We start from the raw sequence: 18,170 nt of genomic DNA, 5'->3' as shown, positions 1-18,170 counted from the left end.
AAGTGTATTTTTGTCATTTTTAGATTTTTTGGACATTTAAAAGCATTTTTAATTTTTTTACTAAACAAATATATATATATATATATATTTTTTAAATTGACTTTTTTAGTATTCAACACACTTTTAAACCTTTCAAATATAATTCTAAATAAGCATTTAGTAAGACAGGAATTGACTTACCCGCGGTAGACCAAAGTCACCAAACTACCACTGATATGCGGAGTTCACTAGAACATTCATGGGAGAGCAGTGTCTGTGGAGGGTGGGGAGAGAGAGAGGGGGAAGTGAAAAGAGAGAAAATACAGAGTTTTTTTGCCCAGTGGTAGACAGCCAAATCCGTAAGGCAAAATTAGGTACCTGAGTGAGTGTCCTCTCATTTCTTATATAGGATCGTCCCTTGTCGTCCCACCTTATGGTTTAAGGGGCTCTGTCCAATAATTTGATACTAACGTTAAGATTTTCTCCCTAAATTTATTGGGACGAGATGCATGGTGTGTGGGCAGACGATTATCTGAGCTGGCGGATGTATAAATAAGTAGTTGGATATTACATTTTGGCAAGAGTGCGCTTGGGTCCATGTGGGTTGTTTGGGTTGTGGGTCATCAGGCCTGCTAGGTCCTTTGATTGTGGGCAGTTGGGCCTTTTAGGCCCTTTGGAGGGTGACAACGATAAGCTCGTTGGTAACCTGGCCATCCAAGTATCATGATCATCCATTTAGAGAGCAACACAACCTTCATATGTTTTTACATATGTAATAGCGTGCATGTTGTTAGATGCTAAATATGTTGTCACATCATTAACAATTTGCATATATATATTGCTAGATGTTTAATATGTTGATACGCCATTTAAAATTTAAATAACTTGACAAATATACACTATTAGATACAATAAAACAAAGTAAATCATGAAATTATTTATCTCCATTTTCATATGAAATGAAAATGATCATGTTCACTTTAAATGTACAGTATGCCTAATTGCTCACAAATTTTTAACTTGTGACTAAATCACTATTATATGTAGAGTTATAGTATCAAGAGGGACGAATTCAAGATTTATGATTGAGATGGGCCATTACGTGAATGAGAGGTAAAAACTAATTTTGAGGCCAAACAAATCTATATGTTTAACCATATATAAATATTTTAAAGATATTTTTTAATTGAAAATATATAAATATTTTAAACTATATATAAATATTTTAAGAGAAATACTAGGGGAGAGCGTGGGGGAATATGATCTCTTCCATTTCGAAAGAAATGGATAGCGCTAATTTCATGGTCAAGATTTAAAATTGGAGCACCTAATAGTGTATATGAAGTCAATATTTGTACGTTTTAAAAATAGTTTCAATAATATAAAAAAATTTACACAGTTAGATGTACAAACTTTAAATTCCGACAATGAACTCTCGTGAAGGTCAATGTTTGCATCTCAAAAGAGACCTCTACTTTTCGACTTGTAGATCGTAACGTTTTAAAGAACACACAATCCAAAGCAAACAATAATGGTTTGGAAACTTGGATGAATCCATCCCATTTGAAATAGAAAAAAATTGGTCCCCTTCTCGTTCGGCAACGGTGTTAAGAGATGATAAACACAATTAGCTATGTTTTCGGCCCAAATTGAACTCTCGCTGGAAGGTATTAAAAAAAAAAATGCTACAGTTTCCTTTGGTGTTCTCCTAATCTTACATGAATATTATTTTGTAAAAATAAAAAATAAGGGACTAGTGAGGTAAGTTTTTGTTTTTTCTACATTTTTAGAAAACGATACATAGTAGGATCAGAACAACAGTATAAAGAACCATAACATTTCTCAAAAACAAAAAGGTATCAAAGATTTGTTTTCTTTTAATTCGGGACTTGACCAACTTTTCTAAAGTCCCGCTGGCTCCGCTCTTAAATAATGTCAATTTCCTATTCATATATCTCTTTTTATTATGCTTATGATTCCCCTTTCTCAGATTCGCAGGCTAATTTGGAGTAGCCGGACCCATTAGCAAATGTTTGAATTCAAATTCCCCATCCTTCACTCCTCCTTTAGAAAACTCTTTTTTAAAATCAGTGTTATCATAGTTTGCTTTTTAATCATAGATTTCCACCAACACCATTATTGTAATCATAGATTCCCATTTTAACGGATAGCAATAGCTAATAGCATCTTAATCATACTTCGCTTTTAATTCAACTTCCTTATGATTGATTTTAATATTCTTCTTACGCTAATTATCCTTAAAGTTTGCACCCATATCCTTATTCTTAAAGTTAACGGATGTGATTTTGGTCATGTACTCGGTGGACATAAATTAGTTACAAATTGTGTTCTTAAAGCATGTGAGAAGCACATATTTTCTTATTAATGCTATTAAGAAAATACGTGGGAAGTACATTTCATTAAATAAACATATATTGTCCACATGCTAAGGGACACGTATCACTTTATTAGACCAGTTTGTAGCTAATTTATGTCATCCTTCGGTAATTATTAGATTATAAATTATATTATTATTATTTCTCATTAGATATGCCACACAAACATTTTACAAGTATTCTACAAAGTTAGTACTCATCAAAAAATATATGTTACCTAATTAAATTTGTTATATTTTAATAAAAAATTATAATAAAATAGCTAAAGTGTCACAAATTTGATGTACACATAATGAATTGCTTTAGTCTTTTTCTAAAAAGAAACAAATAGGAGATGAAAATTATAAGAGCAATGTGGGGTCGTTTTAATATTCTCAAGAGTCGAGGGGCTACACTGCTACAACCAACAGTTGAATTTAAAAAATGGGCGGGCCTATCGTATTTCTTTCATTCAGGAGTACCATGTCACTGAGCTTCAGCTTTCAAATCTCGAAGTCGAAGCAGCTCCGTCATTCCCTAATATCACTTCTTCTTTTTCTTCCTAATGGATCTAACTAGGGTCTCAAACTCCCTATTTGACTGAAATTCACAGCTTCTTCACAATTTTTTCCAAGATATTCGAGCTTCGACATGTCGAAAGAGACCTCTACTTCTCGACTCGTAGCTCGAAACGTTTTGAAGAGCACGCTATCCGAAGCGAACGAGAATGGTTTCGAAACTTCGCCGAATCCGATCCATTTTCCACCTCCTAGAACTCCTCTGAACGCAATTCAGGATCCATCTCAGTACCAAACGGACCTCCAGGATCCCGATTTCGATTCTCATCACAAGTTGGAAGCAGGTCGAGCGGGTCGAGCGGGAAATGCCGGTCTCAGCTACGGGACTCCTAGGGTTTCGGGTCGCGCTGGAGCGAAGGCGCAGTCGGAGCCGAACTCGGCGCAGAGCACTCCGGCGAAGAGGGCTTCCATTGGTGGAGCGACGGGGCCTTGTGCTGTGAGCAGAGCTCCTCCATTGTACACCGGAGGGAGAGGGAGTTCCTCTAGGGTTTTCAGAGGTTTTTCGGCTGAGAATTCCGAATTTCCAGTGGACGTCCCACATTTTGAGCTCGTGGACGACCCGTCGTTCTGGACGGACCACAATGTGCAGGTTGTGAACTAATTGTCATTTTAATTATTTTATTTTTTAATTTTTTCTCTGTTAGTTTTATTGTTCAATGTAGTGAGTTTGTGTTGGAATAATGATTACGCGAATAAATTCACCTTGGACTCTTGGAACAAGCAGTAATATATCACGATGTCAGAACAAGTTGTATATTGACTCTACTTTCCCTCCCATTGGAAGTAATTTCACGCGTTGGGTCGGTCTCTGTGCTCTCACATTGGAGAAAATGTTAAAATACTGGTTAAGTGATTAAATTCGACGTAAACTTTTGAAAGATGTAATAATTTATTAGTTTGGTCGATATAATATGTGATTGTTTGATTCAGGTGTTGATACGGATTCGACCCTTGAGTACTATGGAGAGGGTTTCACAAGGTAACGGTCAATGCTTGAGGCAGGAAAGTGCGCAGACCTTGGTGTGGCTTGGTCATCCTGAAACCAGATTTACCTTTGATCATATCGCTTGGGAGACTATATCACAGGTGCTATTATAATCCATTGTCTATGAAAATTGTATAATATGAATATGGTTTTCCACATGTATCTCTTGTGCGTGTAAAGTATTAATATAGCTACGTAGAAAGTGGAAAGGAAAAAGTTTCACTTCTTGAGTTTCTAGTTGTTTTTAGCTATATGAAATATTGAAACTTCAGCTCAACGAAGGCAAGTAATTGTATAAAGATCAGTAGGAGGATTTTGTGTTTCGGTTCATTTATTTTTGTTTATTCTGTTAGCAACTAAAAGGAGCATGAGGGGCCGGTTTGTTTGGATGTTTATGATGTATGAGTTAAATCACCATTTGTCCTAAAAGCTTAGGCTGATAGGAAGATGTAGATTTAGTCATTTAATCAACACTTCAACACCCCCCTCATGTGTGAGCTCAAACTCTATTATAATAGGTGAAGTTTAACACGTGAAATATTTTAATTAAATGAGGGTTGAATCGACAGAGTGAGGGTTCGAACTCAAGACATTTGAATCTGATACTATGTTAAATCACCACTTATCAGAGAAGATTAAGATTAGAGGAAGAAGTAAATTTAATCATGTTATCAACACTTTTAACACTGTATAGTGCATGAATTTGTTGTAGGAAAACCTGTTCAGGGTTGCTGGACTCCCCATGGTGGAGAATTGCATGTCGGGTTATAATAGCTGCATGTTTGCATATGGTCAGGTATGTGATGATGGGGTTTCATGGTTGTTTGTGATCTGTCATCAGACTAGATGTTGAAGTTTAAGATATTTTTGTGCAGACAGGAAGTGGCAAAACATATACTATGATGGGTGAGGTATATGAAATGGAAGGAAAGCTCAATGAAGATTGTGGGATAACTCCACGCATTTTTGAATATTTATTTACAAGAATTAGAGCGGTGCGATACCTAAACTTGTATTGTTCGTTGTGATTTGATTGTCCATGTTTATTTGATGTGTTATTGAGGTGTTCTTAGTAGAACTCATTTATGTAGGAAGAAGAGAGCAGGAGGGATGAAAAGCTGAGATATAGCTGCAAATGTTCCTTTCTAGAGATATACAATGAGCAGATAACGGATCTTTTGGAGACTTCATCAACTAATCTGCAAGTAATGATTTTGTGTACATATTATTCACATTGGATGTTCCTCATTATTATGTTTTCATACAATGGGCATTGTCAACCTAATCCTCCTATCACAGCTCAGAGAAGACTTGAAGAAAGGGGTATATGTTGAAAACCTCAGAGAGTATAATGTGAGGACTGTCAATGATGTCGTCAAACTTTTGTTGCAGGTGTGAATTTTTGGTGACTTGTTTGGATTAATATATAGCTTACCACATTTTAGTCATAGACATTATTGGCATAATTCTATCATACACAGGGTGCTGCAAACAGAAAAATGGCGGCAACTCATATGAACAGTGAGAGTAGCCGTTCCCACAGTGTTTTTACTTGTATCATTGAAAGCCGCTGGGAGAAAGATTCCATGAGTCTTTTCCGATTTGCAAGGTTAAATTTAGTAGATCTAGCGGGTTCTGAAAGGTAACTATTGTTTCTACAATCAGTTGTCTTTTCATTCTTTTCTACAAAGCTAGTCCAACTGCTTATTGGTTCAGGCAGAAAAGCTCTGGTGCAGAGGGAGATCGTTTGAAAGAAGCAGCAAATATAAACAAATCTTTATCGACTCTTGGGTAACTGAAAAACCATCATCTCAGTTAATTTGCTTTAGATACATCAAGAATCTCTCTGGGTGTGATGCTTGTTAAGCTTTTTGGCTGAAATGACATCGTCTTGCTTATAAATTTGTTGATTTGTGCCACCATTTATTTGGTGAAGGACATTGGGCTCCAAGTTTTTAGGAGATATGCCAAATGTGCGCTGAAAATAATGAGAAACGGAACTAGGAATTATTATTATTTTTTTGGGGGAGACTGCACTGAAATTATTTTGAGGGGGCCAGATTCATTGATTGTTTTTTAAAGGAGGCCATCATTAATAAAGTAAGAAAAAACCCTTTTTTTTTTTAAACGTATTTTGGGGCCTTTTTTTATTTATATATATATTTTGGGGGGATTGGGGAGATGGCTGGTCAAAAGTTTTCCAGGATGAATCTCTGCAAAACTGACCTTGTGATTGATCAGCTTAAAAGAAAAGGACAGCCATCTGGGAGGAGAAGCTTAATTTGATTAACTTTTTCATACGGTTGAATTTCATCTTAAAGGTCTTTAATGCTACAGGATAAGAGTTTCATACTATTATTGGTTAACCTGAATTATCTTTCATTTTGTACTTTTAGCTTGGTGATAATGTCTTTAGTGGATTTAGCGCATGGGAAACATAGGCATGTTCCCTACAGAGATTCAAGGCTCACATTTCTACTTCAGGTTAGATACTAAAAGCTCTAAAACCGAAGACGATTCTATCTTAATATGTGTATTTTTTTAATTTTTTTTTACCTTGGTAACTTATATTAAAAAGCTCATATCATCTACAAATGTGGATGCAGGATTCTTTGGGTGGAAACTCAAAAACAACGATTATTGCAAATGTCAGCCCAGCTATTTGGTCTGATTCTTTATTGAGTTTTAAGCATTTTGTTTTTCGTCTATTGTACTTCTTATTTGTTTACATAAGTTTTGCTTTCCTCGCAGCTCTGCAAATGAAACACTCAGCACTCTGAAGTTTGCCCAACGTGCCAAACTTATTCAGAACAATGTATTAATTTAAATGCACACTTGTCTGTATACATTCTTCAATAAAAACTGAGATAACTTGAAAATTTTAATTTGCCGTTCTTCTTTTTCCAGGCTAAAGTGAATGAAGACGCGTCAGGTGATGTAACTGCACTGCAGCGACAAATTCAGCAGTTAAAGGTATGTGTTGTAGATGCATATTTGTGACAGATTTTACCTTGGGCGTTCACCAGTTAGTAGAAGCTGAGGCATTTGTGAAACCAAACAGGGCCAGTTGTCCATTTTGATGAAGCATAATAACCTTACAAGGTCTATCTCAAATTATATTCCGCCTTTTGAAGAATCTGGATTGAATAACTTATCAGAGGAATGTGACTCTTTAGGAGAAAGAAAGCCCACTGGTAACCGTAAGATACATAGTCCCCAAAGCAGGAAGGTAACTTTGACGTCTAAATTTAAAGCTACCTCTCTCCGTCTAAAGATTTGTATTATATAGTTATAGGCAGCTAGATTACATCTCTGTGGCAGATGAAATGCATGGAAGCTACTTTAGTTGGTGCTCTGAGGAGAGAAAAAATGGCAGAGACTGCAGCTCGGAAGTTAGAAGCTGAAATTGGACACGTGAACAGCTTGGTATATCTGTTATAACAAGCAGTCCTATACTTTCCTATTTCTGAAGAAAAAATCTGAATATTAGGGGCCATGATTACTTGATATGTCTCAGGTTCGTCACATGCTTAATCATGGCCTATTTTGTAAACTGTGTGTTAATTTACGACTGTGGCATCTTTTGCAGGCTTGCCAAAGGGAAGAGGAGGCTCAGCATACTAAAATGATGCTAAGGTTTCGTGAGGAGAAAATCAAACAACTTGAATTGGTAGTGCATGGCAGTCTGTCTTCTGAGAACTATCTCATGGAAGAAAATAAGGCTTTTCTGGCAGAAATTCAGCTGCTTCGGGCTAGGATTGATAGGAATCCAGAATTGACCCGATTTGCTCTGGAGAATATCAGACTTCATGAGCAACTCCAACTGTAATTTCCATGGATATTAACTAATGCTTTATATGATTTTCTTTGTCTCCTTTCTGGATGATGGGGACTCATTTTGCAGCATTTCCCATGTCAGATTTCAAAATTTTTATGAACAAGGAGAGAGAGAAAAGTTGCTGGCTGAAGTTTCAGAATTACGCAAGCAGGTCTATAAAGACATTCTCATTTCCTTTTCTTCTATAATTCTTTATTAGGATAGTGAAACCATTCTTTGAACCTTTGACAACTATGTAGCATTTTCAATGTGCAGCTTCTGGAAACACTTGAAGGAAATATTTTGTTCTCTACAAGAAACGATAATCAGGTTGACATGCGATTCTTAATTAGTTGTACAGTATTTGTTATGCTCTTAATGCTTTCCAATTCTTAATACACACACTCTTCAAGTGCAGGATAGTGATAGTATAAAGGAGTTGGAAGATTGCAGGAATATGAATTTCAAACTGATTAGGTACTTAAATCAATATACTTCATTTTAGGCATATTTCTGCAACACGTTGCCTCCAATTTCTCATTTGACTCCACAGGGCCTAGGAAATCAGGTCCCTATCAATGCACTTATGTCACCCTGCTCTTTTTGTTAATCTATTTGTTTATTTCTCTCTTCCCACTTAAAGCGTTAATGATAACAGGGATCCTACTCAAAGTTGGTAGCTAGTGCAGAGAAGGATTTCTTTGGCCTTGGTCTCTGTACATGATGAACTATTTGTGACATTGTGTCAGTTTTGTCGTTGAAAACCATATTTAATTAGCATGGCCCTTTCAATCGGCATTTAGCATTTAAGGTTATTGATGTAGTTTCCATGGATTAAGTATCGCCTGATCGTCTGGACATTTGGTTCCATTATTCACATTTTTTCATCTCCCTTTTAGTAATTTCAGCAGCTGTGAAGTTCGTTCTGTTTACTTGTTTTACTTTCCAATGGCATTAAAATGATCTTCCTAAGCATCATAATTGCAAGGTTTTGACAATTTTTCCCATTCGTCCTTTTCCTATTATTGTGCTTATGATTTATATCTGCAGGGAAGTAGATGAATTACAAACAGAACTGAGAAACTATTTGAACTGCAGCCAAGCATCTGACTCTGTAAGGATAGCCAATGAATTAGTGAAAGATGTGGTTGTTGAGATAGCATAACCTTTGTACCTTGATGATTTATAGTACTTTTGCATTTTTTGCAGGTTACAAGTTCTTTCTCCAAGGACTCTGGGGAATTTAAGCAAACAGATAATTGTTCATTGGTGAGAAAATACGCCAACTTGTTCTTAGTGTAATTTCCAATTAATTTTTATAGATTACAATATGCAGAAACTGGTTCCTTATTGAACAATATCTGAGCTTTGCTGTTGCTTCTGTTGATATACTATTGCATTTTCAGTGTATGTAAAGATTCATACTGTGTTCTGTCACATAAATCAAATTGCCTGGGCACTTTTTGGCAACAGCATCATGGGAAATTTACAACGTTCTTTCTTGTTTTGTTCATTACGTTGAAATGGAAAGGGAACATTCATACCACAAGGAAACAATTCTATACATGTCTGACCACATATGCTTTATCTTCCTGATATAGAATATAATAATGTTCTAAACTAACTATAAAAATCTCCTTAAAAAACCATGCATATGTTGCCCACGTCTTTTAACTAAATAAAGCATTTTTTCATTTCTGAGAATATATATTGACGGGCTAGAAAGCATACTAGTTTTGGATGCATTCAAAGGAAGGTCAGACATAGATGCCACCAGTCATTTCTTTCTTCTTTGTTGTAGTATATGATTAATCACAATGTTTGTAGGTAGAAAACATATATATCCAAAGTGACTTTGGAGAAGAGATAACATCTCGCACCCAGGCAGATGACGAGGCTCTACAGAATATAATTGACAAGAATATGGGTGATGATTCAGTGTCACAGCCTATTGATACTCAGAAAGAGTTGATTGATGCTAGATTGTTGATTGAAGCAATGGAGTCAGAGCAGGTCCATCTAATTACTGAGCTGCAGCATACCCAGGAGGAGAATCAAAGACTCGTGGGAATGTTAAGCAACAAGGAAAAGGTAGACAGACAATCCATACTGGAAGTTCAAAGTCATTTGCTGAAATTAGGTGATTTAGAAACACAAAACATTGGCTTGCTGATGGAGGGAAGAGAAGACATTGAAAGGAAGGTTTTGCAAGCCAAGTTGGACAAAATGAGTAAGGACCTTGAGGAGGTCAGATCACTTAATAACCAATATCGTGAAGATCAGGCATTCCATTCATCTCAGCAGCACCAAATCGAACTAGTCTGTGAACAGGTTGAGATGGAGACAAGCAAAACAATTCTTCATTTACAAGAGGATGTTGCTGCTCTTCAGTTAGAACTTCACGAAAGGTTTTGTTACATGACTCAAGAAAATTCAAGTCTAAGAAACACAATAGCAGCTAAAGAGGAGGAGATAAAGGCGCTTTGTATGGAGTGGGAAAGGGCAACCTTGGAACTGACAAGCTTCCTTGTTGACGGTTCTAAATCCCTCAAAGATGCATCTGGTCAGATAGACGGTATTGCTCGTTCATTTCCCCAGGCTAGTTGTTGTATTAGTGAACATGTAGAGAGGGCTGCCAGAGTTTGCATGGAGAAGGAAGAAAGTATTCTGCTCTTAGAAAAGAGCTTGGAAGATGCACAAATGATGGTTATGGAAATGGAGCTGAAGCTACGTTCATTAAAGGATGCAACAATGGCTTTGAATGAATTCCAACGACTTGATACTGACGAAAGCACTGAGGCAATCCATTTAAGCAAGCTGTTGTATGAGAACACCAACATTGGAAATATGGAAGATAGTGAATGCAAAATCAAGAAGGATCAGGTTAATGAAGCAGCACAATGTGCTAATGCTGCTTTTCTAGCAGGTGAATGGCTTTCTGATTGTCACAAGGTTGCTCAGAGAAACGATGTCGAGAAAGACATTCCAATCCTGAAACTGGCTAATCCCACTGATGTGGGCAACCATAAAATTTCTGAGACGAAGGCTGACACTAATGTCTTAGCACTGGAGTATGTTGAGGCCCAAGTGAAGTTGGCCAGATCAGGAGTTTTGGAGTCTGAGAATGCTATTAATGAATTTTATACAGATATAGAAATGCATATATCATCCCTCCAAATTGATGTCTGCAAAATTTCTTCTGCATATAGGGAGTTGGTTCAGGACTTGGTGAAAGAGATTCATGAAACAAGGAAGACATATATGGAATTCAGACAGAACCATAAGAATTCTCTGTTCTACACGGTTGAATCACTATCAATGGAACCACAAAAATTTCTGAACCTTGGAAACCAGAATCACAGGCTGACTGAGATAAGAGACAGACTTGCTGAAACAAATGACATACTGGAGAGTATTAAAGATTGCATCAATACAAAAGTAAACATGTGTGAGTGTTTCTCGGACTCTGAAGATTCAGTTGAAGTAGATACATGGAATCTGGATAGTTCTATATCTGGCTCTGATGTTTCAACTGAAAGTGTTGCTTCAGGAATCAAATTGGATGCCATCTCATGTACTTCCTGCTCTAGGTTTCCTCCAGGGCTAAATATGATGGCCATGAAAGTTGAAGGCTTGGTAGTTCAATCTGATGATCAAGAATCAGAAAAGTCAAAGAAGCTCTTGGAAGGTTCAGAGGCTCAGAGTGAAGCAACGAGATTCTGCCTGAGAAAGGAATTAGAGATGGTATTCGATGCTTTTAGTCAACTATATGTTCATTTAACAACACTACTCAGTGGGTCAGATGTTGGGGATTGTTCTTACCCAGAAGGTATGTGTTTCCTTGAACCACTTGCATTCATAAATTTATTGTAGAAACAAATACTGTGGAAGGGACTTAATCAATTCCTAATGGATGGCAGAGTTGAAGCAAGTTATTCCATCTATTGAGTTGGGGATGGAGAAAGCTGAAGTAGGCTGCTATAATACAAGAGAGGTACACCTCAAATTCAAACAGCTGTTTTATGTAATCTGCTTTAATAAATAAGGCCAAATTAGATGTTAAAATGGATCAATAATGAAAATTTTCTTACTCTTACAACCATCGATTTCTCATTGTCAAGATCACCAGCCTTTTATTTTGTGCAATGTTTTGTGTTGTGCAGGTAGTTGATGATGCAAAAGTGAATCAACCTTTTAGCTTTTTGACCAAATTTGAGGAAACCCGTGCAACAATGAGAGAAGCTGATTTGATGTTAAATGCTTTGCTGAAAGCAAATGAAAATGCAAAACAGTTGACTGACATGTGGAAGCAAACTGGTGAGAATTTGATGGTAGAGAGAGCAAGCTTGGTTGAAGAAGTTGAACAACTTAAGTCATTACTTCGTTTGAAAGAAGGAGAGAATGAATTACTGCAGGATCAAATCCATTATGGTATGGAAGAGATAGTGAACTCATTCTCTTTGCTTGAAGGCTGTTTTCAACAAATGCAAAAGGTTGTGGATGAGAGGTTCAACATGATATATTCTGATGCCTTATCTATAGGACAGGAGATGCTTTACTTAGTTAGCAACTCCAGGTCATCACTAGAAGATATTTGCACTGAGACAATGGAGAAACGATTTGCTTTGTTTGTGCTGTACCAGTGTCATGTAGAGGAGTTAATCAGCAAACTCCCATGTTTTAATGCACAACCTGGTTTGTATCCTTCCAGACATCAAGAATGCAGTCCAGTAGTAAATTTGAAAAGTATCTCAAGTGGTAAGGATGACATCATGGGTGCTGATGAGAAAGTCATAGGGGAAGGAGGTGAATGTGAAATAGTCAGAAAGTTGGAAGAGGGAGAAGTGGGGTTGTCCAGTGATAATCTAATATATGAGAACTTTGCACTTAAGAAAGAATTGGAGCGGAAAGAAGTTTTATTGGAAGGTTTGCTTTTTGATTTTAGATTGTTGCAGGAATCAACTTCCAATACGAAGGACATCAAAGATGAAACTGAAAAGCTAATATTTTCTTTAAGCCTAGTTCGACATGAGCTAGAGATGAAAACAAGTCAGCTTGATGACATGCTGGTTCAGTATAGAAAACTTGAAGGTCATCTAGCTCATACTGAAAAGGCTTTGTTGATATCAAATTCTGATCTTGAGCAGGCTAATAACACAATAGACTGTTATTCTAACCAAAATGCTGAGTTGAAGGTGCTTCTAAAAGATCTCTATCTAAAAAAATCTGAAACTGAAGTGTTATTGGATGAACAGAAGGAGATGGTCAAAGGTTTGGAAAAAGAAATTCTTCATTTAACTTCGTCAGTGGAAAAACAATCACTCTCTTTGGTTAAAGGCATCGAGGATGAATTGAGGAGGGTTACCAGCGAAAGAGACGAACTCTGCGAACAAGTTCAATCCTTGAACGCTACGCTTGAGATGGCTTATGCATTGGCTGATGAAAAGGAAGCTATTGCTGTTGAAGCTCGCCAGGTATATATTTAGGGACTTCTCTTTTTCTTTTTGATATAAAAAATATCAGTGATGTGGATTTTCTCTTGGATTGATCTTGGAGTATAATTTGGTAGGAGTCAGAGGCAAGTAAAATATATGCTGAACAAAAGGAAGAGGAGGTTAAGATTTTAGAACATTCGGTTGAGGAGCTTGAGCGTACCATAAATGTGTTGGAGAAAAAGGTTAGTTCCCCTTGCATTATCTTCTTTCCATCCAACATTTACAGACAATTGATGAAAAGCAATTTTTGAAAGTTGTGCTATATTTTAGAAGTACATTTTCTTACTTGTATAACATGCAAAATGGCTTAGTCTCAGTTGTGCACATTACCTACCAAAGAAACAAAAAAAATCAGTCGTATATGTTGTGGGTTTCTGATGTTCTTTTTGCAGTCTTGTCAACTGAGTTATAATAATATTTTCTTAAGCAACGGATGCCAATGTTTCCTCTCATAGGTATATGAAATGGATGAGGAGGTAGAACGACATCGACTGATCAGAGATTCACTGGAACTGGAACTTCAAGCTTTAAGACTGACATTTTCATCAGTTGAAAACTTCACTGGGAATGTGGATTCAGGAAACTCTAATGCTGAACAACTTGAAGAGCATATATCTAGGTCAGTAGTGCTGCTTTCTTCTTTGATTTGAATTCTTTCTTTCTCCATTTTCTTTCTGTTGGATTCAAAGATATTGCTCTGATGCAGGCAGCTGCACGGTACATTAGTAGAACTTCATGAAGCACAGAATCAGATAAAACTTCTTGAAGAGGAAAAAGCAGATCGGGATAAACAGGTGCTATTCTGACTTGCTAGTGTTTTTAATTCTCACTTGAAGTCGTTTGGATCTTAGAACATATACTTCAAGTCATGTTTTTCCCCTGTTGTAACGATGAAATTTTTACGATTGTGAAGATCAAACAATACAAAGAGTACATCTCCGAACTTGTATTGCATGCTGAAGCCCAGGCATCACAATACCAACAAAAGGTACTATACTAAACATGCATACTAAATTTATTATAGCATGATATTATTTTGATTTGTATCTTTAAGCATATAGCCTCAAGATTCGATAGGAAATCCTTTTGAAAATATCCTGCCAATATCTGATGACCGATGAACTTGATTGCCAAAAAATAACTGCCAATTCCAAATTATTGGTTTGATTTGTTAGAATATGAAGTAAATGATTAAAATCACATTGTTCTTATCAGCCTAAACTTTTAGGACAACTAGTGATTTAACGTAGTATCAAAACAGAGGTCTTGAGTTTGACCCTTGACTCTATAGTTTGCTCCCTATTTCAGTTAAATATTCTACATGTTGTGTCTCATTAGTTGAGAGAGTGTTCAAATATTAATTAAATAATTAAATTCATTATTTTCTATTATCTTAACTTTTAAGACAAACTGGTAATGAAATATGTTTCAGTAGCTTGTATGTCTCTAGTGTTGGTGCCTGCACTAACTGAAACATTACATGAGACCTCTATAGTGTTTGAGTTAGATGTTAGCTTTCACTAATCTTTCCATCCTAAACCATTGTTTTACATGCCTGTCTTGACTTATTATCTCCATCCACACCTTTTACAGTACAAGACTTTGGAGGCCATGGTTCATGAAGTGAAAACAGATTTGTCATATTCAACATCAAATACTCCATCATTAGATAAAACCGAAAGGAGCTCAATGAGGACAAGGGGCTCCAGCTCACCATTCAGATGCATCACAAATTTGGTTCAGCAGATGAATTTGGAGAACGATCAGGAACTTTCAGTGGCCAGGCATCGTATAGAGGAGCTAGAGGCGTTGGTGGCCAGTCAGCAGAAAGAGGTTGAGTAATCGTTCTCGCTAAGTCTCCTTTATGTGTTCTTGTTAAAACCACTGCAATAATCTATTTTTGGCAATGTTGACTAGTTGATCCCAAAAAAGAAGAAAGAAAGCGGATGTGGCTATTTTCTTGGTGGTTTTATTCTCTTTTAATGATTCATCTCTAGATCCTCTCTCTCTCTCTCTCTCTCTCTTAGACTCTCACTCCCCCCCCCACACCCCCGAGGCATGTACCATTTTATACACGTATATATATGTGTGGATGCTCCCTTTAGCAGAATCACTAACCAATGAAGAAGTATTAAAAATATATATGCTGAAGCAGGTATGCATGCTCAATACAAGGCTGGCTGCAGCAGAAAGCATGACACATGATGTCATCCGGGATTTACTTGGTGTGAAGTTGGACATGACTAACTATGCAGTAAGTCTTAGACTAGCACTTTGACGTGTGAATATTAATAGCTTCAGTTCTCACGTGTTTCATTCTGTTTTGTACATTGTAGAACTTAATAGAGCAGTATCAGGTTCAAAGGTTAGTGGAGGAGGCTCATCAGCAGACAGGAGAATTCCTGGCAAAGGTGGTTATCAGATAAACCTTTGATTTATCACTCATTTCGTTCAGTCATGGTCCTAATACATTAGTTTTGACTGTATTAGGAGCAAGAAATTCTCAATTTGAGAAAGCGGATTAAAGATCTACTTGAGGAAAGAGAGAGGTAAGACTGAAAGTCCAGTAATTTTCTCCCATGTAATTGCATTATATATGCTGCTGATAATATCAGAATCAGAATTGATTTTCGAACAACTCAAAGTTCATTCCAGGAAAAAAAAATTAGATGGTAAGGAATTATGTTTGATCCAACTTCATGTTTAAAAACCTTATCAGTGCAGCCTTTTGTGTTGTTTAAAGTTATGGGTTTATAATAGTCAAAGGGAAGTGTGTTCATTCTGGTACAGAAGTTGTACGTGTGGGGGTCTGTGACCATTAACTGAAATCTCCCATGTTTTATAACGAATGCAGACAAGCAATCTAGTAATGTGATAGAATGGCCAAGAAACTTCTTTTTCTAGCCCGTGAAATGTTTAGCTTAATCATATTTTGTCCATTTATAAATCCATATTTTGCTGGAAGTTCCTACCGTATGTGTTGGTCTACGCCACAGGAACTTGGTAGACATTATTCTAGGTGTTAGATTACTCTGTTTTTCAACTTTACGAAACAAAGACACCTATATTGGCACCTGGTTTCTCTTAAGCTTTACCTAAGAGTAAGATGTTTCCATGTAGCATCTCCTGTCAGGCATGAGTAAAGATGAAGAGAAAATAACATTTTTGATACTGATATCATTGTGCATGCATCCAAAATTAGGCATACCGGACATATTTCACACTGGCACCCGTGTTTGGAATGAGGATACTTGACTTGTTTGAGGTGTCCATGAAACAAAGCTCATATCGAAATTCCCTAGGGTGCCACCAAAGCTGACATGTTTTGTTCAGTAAAAGTCTTTGTGACTTCATGATCTTGCACCATTTTCTTTGTTGGTTCCAATTTATCTTCTGTTCCTGTAGTTGCATATCAGAAATAAATAAGAAGGAAGCAGATATAATTGCTGTCGAGATCACTGTAGAGCAACTCAGAGAGCGGGATCAATTGCTCTCTGCACAGAATGAGATGTTGAAGGTAGGATATTTATTCCAAACTGTTTATATTTGTAACCTTGAATCAATAGATTTAGCCGATAATTAAACTTCTTTTTCTTGTAGATGGACAAGACCAACCTAAAGAGGAAGGTTGCAGAACTGGATGAGATGGTAAAAGCACTTCTTGGACCACCACCAAGTATGCAACAGCAAACTCAACTGATCTTGAAGAACAAGGTACGTTTGCATGTTACTATTGTTTCCACCATAATGGAGTTCCAACTTAAAAGCAAAAGTTCCTTTTAATCCAACAGGACAACACCTCATTAAAACTGGGAGTTGGTGATGCTGATTTCACTAAGAGGCTGGCTCATTCTGAAAAGCTTCTTTCTCACGTGAATGATGAAATTGCTCAGTATCGCCGATCTAGTGGCAGTCATCTAAATGACAGAACTTATGGACATGGCTTAGAAACAAAATATAGGTGAGTCATCTTTTAAGCTATTATTATTAGAGTAATGTTAGAAACTACATTTGTATCCCATAATGCTGATGTGGTAGTACCAACCGACATTGGATTAGGCCTTGTTAAAAAAATAAACAATTGGTTGGAATTGCCGCGTTAAAATTGTGAGATAGTTATGAAATAAAAATGTAGTTTCTATTATTAATCTTATTATTAACCCCAGTTGCTATAACAAAAAATTATATCCTTTTTATTCTTTTGGTCAAAACTTATGTCCATCCCCTCAAGTTAATGGGCTTATAATGTCGCCAGGAAGCACAAGGCTTAGGTTGATGGTCGTAGAATTCCACTCTAATGCTGTACATTGACCTAATGCCGGTTGCGTCCGTATGCATTGTTGTCTACCAACGGAAGGTGATATTTTGGGTCTCATCGGATTACCAGGGCATTGGGATTAGCTGAAAGGTAATTACTTATTCTATGTGCCCTTGTTTATAAACTTGGGCCCAATCTACCCAAAGGGCATAAAGCCCTGATTCTCTACAAGATTGAACACATTTTATCCAGTATCACAAGAATGAGAAATCTGTCTTTTTTTAAAATGCAGATTACGAGTGAGCAGCACATTTCCATGCCAACTCCATAAAGTTGTAAAAATTGTATTATATCTTTTATTTTATTTTAATTTTATTTTTTCATTTTTTAACTTTTTGGGGGTTGGGAGTCTTTTTCATTACAATCGTGGCGGAACGGACTTGGTTTGCAAATTCAATTGTTGCAGTACATTTAAAATGAACTTGCTATTCAGTTCAAACAATGATATGTAAAGCACGCGCCATTCAATTTATATATATATAATATTCTTGGTTTTTTACTATTCAAGCAATCTTGTATGTAAACCAAGGCTCGGCTTGTAGAAGAAAACGAAAGGGAAGAAGAGGATAAATGAGAGAGAAAAAGGAACGAAGACCATTTTTCGCTCCATCTCTAAGGCGAAG

At 36.7% G+C, this 18,170-nt stretch overlaps 1 protein-coding gene across 3 annotated transcripts; it reads left to right on the top strand.

Annotated features, from left to right (window-relative positions):
• The first annotated feature begins 2,859 nt into the window (after positions 1–2,859).
• LOC132163326 (kinesin-like protein KIN-12C) lies at positions 2,860–18,041 on the top strand. 3 transcript variants are annotated; one of them, XM_059573585.1, is made up of 36 exons: positions 2,860–3,521; positions 3,863–4,018; positions 4,630–4,713; positions 4,793–4,912; positions 5,009–5,122; positions 5,217–5,309; positions 5,399–5,559; positions 5,643–5,708; positions 6,314–6,401; positions 6,524–6,582; positions 6,669–6,732; positions 6,825–6,890; positions 6,979–7,146; positions 7,239–7,343; positions 7,507–7,742; positions 7,837–7,906; positions 8,011–8,064; positions 8,153–8,211; positions 8,785–8,848; positions 8,944–9,003; positions 9,562–11,563; positions 11,655–11,728; positions 11,898–13,208; positions 13,304–13,411; positions 13,685–13,848; positions 13,936–14,023; positions 14,143–14,217; positions 14,823–15,062; positions 15,385–15,483; positions 15,566–15,640; positions 15,720–15,778; positions 16,635–16,746; positions 16,830–16,943; positions 17,021–17,190; positions 17,485–17,637; positions 17,780–18,041. In XM_059573585.1, exons 1-35 carry the CDS (start codon positions 3,006–3,008, stop codon positions 17,498–17,500), a joined length of 7,110 nt encoding a protein of 2,369 aa, XP_059429568.1. In that variant the 5' UTR covers positions 2,860–3,005; the 3' UTR covers positions 17,501–17,637; positions 17,780–18,041. The 3 variants fall into 3 exon arrangements, with proteins under 3 accessions (XP_059429568.1, XP_059429562.1, XP_059429575.1); XM_059573579.1 differs by having other exon boundaries at positions 5,634–5,708; XM_059573592.1 differs by lacking the exon at positions 2,860–3,521 and adding an exon at positions 3,729–3,776 and having other exon boundaries at positions 5,634–5,708.
• Positions 18,042–18,170: the final 129 nt, after the last annotated feature.

Source organism: Corylus avellana, chromosome ca1, assembly GCF_901000735.1.
Source record: "Corylus avellana chromosome ca1, CavTom2PMs-1.0".
In the NCBI taxonomy this organism is placed as follows: domain Eukaryota; kingdom Viridiplantae; phylum Streptophyta; class Magnoliopsida; order Fagales; family Betulaceae; genus Corylus; species Corylus avellana.
Note: the sequence above shows the minus strand (reverse complement) of the source record. Positions and strands in the feature narration are given on the sequence as shown.